Source organism: Lipotes vexillifer, unplaced genomic scaffold (genome assembly GCF_000442215.2).
Source record: "Lipotes vexillifer unplaced genomic scaffold, Lipotes_vexillifer_v1.1 scaffold505, whole genome shotgun sequence".
NCBI classification, from domain to species: domain Eukaryota; kingdom Metazoa; phylum Chordata; class Mammalia; order Artiodactyla; family Lipotidae; genus Lipotes; species Lipotes vexillifer.
Genome location: NW_006785581.1, coordinates 1,078,734 through 1,081,792, shown reverse-complemented (window position 1 = coordinate 1,081,792; position 3,059 = coordinate 1,078,734). Strand labels below are relative to the sequence as shown.

General features: G+C 49.2%; 1 protein-coding gene across 2 annotated transcripts in view; it reads right to left on the bottom strand.

Moving 5' to 3' along the window:
* Positions 1-285: 285 nt before the first annotated feature.
* NAV2 (neuron navigator 2) overlaps positions 286-3,059 on the bottom strand; it is a 412,453-nt gene continuing 409,679 nt past the window's right edge. For both annotated transcript variants that reach the window (XM_007457623.1, XM_007457622.1), the window contains one exon: positions 286-411. In XM_007457623.1, coding sequence (XP_007457685.1) covers positions 286-411 — 126 coding nt within the window. The remainder of the gene's footprint in view (positions 412-3,059) is intronic.

The following is a 3,059-nucleotide window of genomic DNA, read 5'->3' as shown; positions in this document are numbered from 1 at the left end:
GGGGGTTGGCTTTTTTTTTTTAAAACCCTTTTCATTTCAGCGGTGATGGTCCTTTCCCGAGAAGTATCCTTCAGTGTCTTAGGAAGGTCACAGCAACAAGGCAAGACAACTATTGACACAGAAGACGGTGCAGTTCTCCCTGTGAAGGAAGCGGTCCCGAGGCGGCTGGCCCGGGGTGCCTGCGCCCAGGTCAAGGCTGGAGGACGAGGAGGGTCCGGGTCTTCGCGCGGCACTCACGTCGAGGCCGGGGGCTGGCTCAGGAGGGCAGGCTCCGTGGCCCGGCCGTCACAGAGTAGACTCCAGGGACGAGTCCAGGATATCGTCGTGATGGCTGTTGCTGTTGGAGTCGCTGTCATAGCTCTGGGGGCTGGAGTAGTTGGCAGCTTCCTGCAGCCTCATCAGCATGTTCATCTGGGGAAAGAGCGGAGACTGCGACATGGCTTCCGGTCCGGTCAGCCGGCCACGCCTGGCCTCTCCAAAGCTCACACCACGTCCTCTAGACTCACCCTGGGGACTGTGGCCCGCAGTGGACGAGAGCACGGGCCCTCGGCCAGGCTACCAGGGTTCAAGTCTCGGCTCCACCACTTACTAGCTGCATGACCTTGGGCCAGTGACTTAACCGCTACACCTCAGTTTCTTCACTGGTCACATGTGAATAATTATACCTGCCCTATAACGTTACGGTGTGGATTAATACGTGCAGATCACTGAAAATACAAAATCCTCTAAAAGATAATGTGCATATATTTTTTACTTGCGAGGGGCGCCTTACTCAAATATAGCCCTCAGCCTGGGTGAGATGCCAGCCAAGCGCCCCAGCACCGCTGACCTCGAGGCACAGGGTTCCCCCTTCAATGAGCATCGAGCCCATCTGTAGTCCTGGCTCTAGCCAGAGCGCAGCCTGGAGTCACCTGGGCTCCAGCTCCTGTCAAGGCCTCCATGGGGAGGCGGAGGACAGCATCAGTAAAGCAGAGCCTCGGAGCACAGGGAGGCCTGGATTCCAATTCAGAAGCCTTTGGGCAATTATTTAATGTATCTGAGCCACCAGTTCCTCATCCACAGAATAGAGAAAACGGCAGTACCCACACCATAGGGCTGAAGTAGGGAATTAAACGACATGGTGTGTATTCAACCCTTAGGATAGGGCCTGGCACACAGTAACTGTTCAGTAAATGAGATAAATCTGCTATCATCATCACCGTCATTTCTCTTAAGAGTTTAAAGACAGTGTTCTTGCATCTTCCCTGGTCTACAGTCTACTGGTCACTTGTGTTCAAGGGGGAGATGGGGAACTGAAAACTATCAATACTTTAATTTTATTTACAACTATAAACTGTGTGTGTATGTATTTTATATTTTATCTAGCAAAATGAGGAAGATAGGATCTCTCTGAGCTATCTTCAGACTTGGTGCAGCAGGGGGCGTGAAGTCCAGCTGCCCCCTGGCTGGCTGCCCCTCAGGATGCCTAGCAGAGTGGGCCTGGGTGGGCCAACCACAGAAGCACCACCATCTGGTGTCCATCTGCATGCCTGCAACTGGGAAGGGGTAGAGCGGAAGCACAAAGAAAAATCCTTCGCAGCCAGGATTATTCATTCACTCATCAAACATTCCCTGTGTACCCATAGTACATGGTCTGGAGTAAAAACAAGACAGTCCTGCCCTCCTGGAGGCCTCAGTCTCAGGAGGGTGAGAGATCTGTTAACAAGAGGGCTATCATAGCAGACACCTGTGGTCCTGGGCAGAGAGAACAGGACTTGGGGGAAACACCAAGTATGTAACTTGGTAAGTAGAGGGAGCTGGGCTGGCATAGCTGACTTCTGGGAGCCTGAGGTTGGAAAGACAATTCTGTGTTAACTATTCAGAGAACCCCGGGTCTTACCTAAATGCCTTCTGTGTTTAGTCAGTGACACGAATATCCCTGGTTAAGAAAAGAATGTCCAGGGCTGAGCTGGCCATTCTTTCCTCTAGACATCCTAAATTCTATTTTTACATAAGTTAGGGTTCATGAGCTTGAACCCACAAAAATAGTTCCATGACTGTGGCTTTTAGTAACGGTTAACGTTAGAAATAGCCTTCTGCAGGTTGATCCTTTCCTCTGGAAAACCACTGTGGTAAACACTGCAAATCAGGTTGTGCTTAGTAATACAAGCCATAAATCCATTTAACGTAAAATTCCCGTTTAAAATGTCTCAATAGGACCACAGCTGCATCCCGCCAGTCAGGAGTGGCAGACAACCCCAAAGCGCCTATTATTATTATTTTTTATCTAGCAAATCAGTTAGTCACTAGGGATAGAACAGCAAGTCAACTGTCTTTTAATCCTGCCGCATCTCTTATGAATATGTTCTTTCATTAGGTAATGCAAGCAGTATTCTTTGCAGTGTTTTTCCTTTCGCCTTAGTTGCCAAGAGAGCTCCGGGTTAAATTTATAGCGTGATAATGGTCATTTAACCATGGGAGGTTCCGGTATACGTGCTTCAACCTTCTTTTAATAGGGCTTTTGATTTATTAGGTCTAATTTCGCAGTATGCCTACGTATGGGTCTTACATTGGCAGAGAGTTCTAGAATTGTAGTGGTATGATCTCTGACCCAGGTTCTTCTTAAAGGGCCTTTACTGCTTTAGCATCAGTGGAGCAAAGGTGCTCAGGCAGCATTAAAGGCTTAACTCATGTCACTGGCCAGGGGACCCGCATCCAGGCCCCCTTGCCCTCTCCTCCATGAGTCCCTCCCGCCCTCAAACCTCTCCCTGCCTAAGCTCCTGACCATTTGGCTTGGGCTACTGGGCAAGACATGATAAAGCTGGCACTCAAACCAGAGGGCCAAGAGTGGTGTAGGGACATTTAGGGAGAAAAATCAAATTCTTGAACTTCTATCTGAAAAATTTCAGAGGGGTTAAAGACACAAGTGAAAAACTAAAAACAAGGAAGAAAATATTGGCAAAAATGTCCCAAATCTTGGGATAGGTCTAGCCTTCCAAAGCAAGGCTGGGGCTCAGTCACTTCCAAATTTCCGGGGTGCCTGGCATGAGGCCCAATACACAGTAAGTGCTCAGTGAATG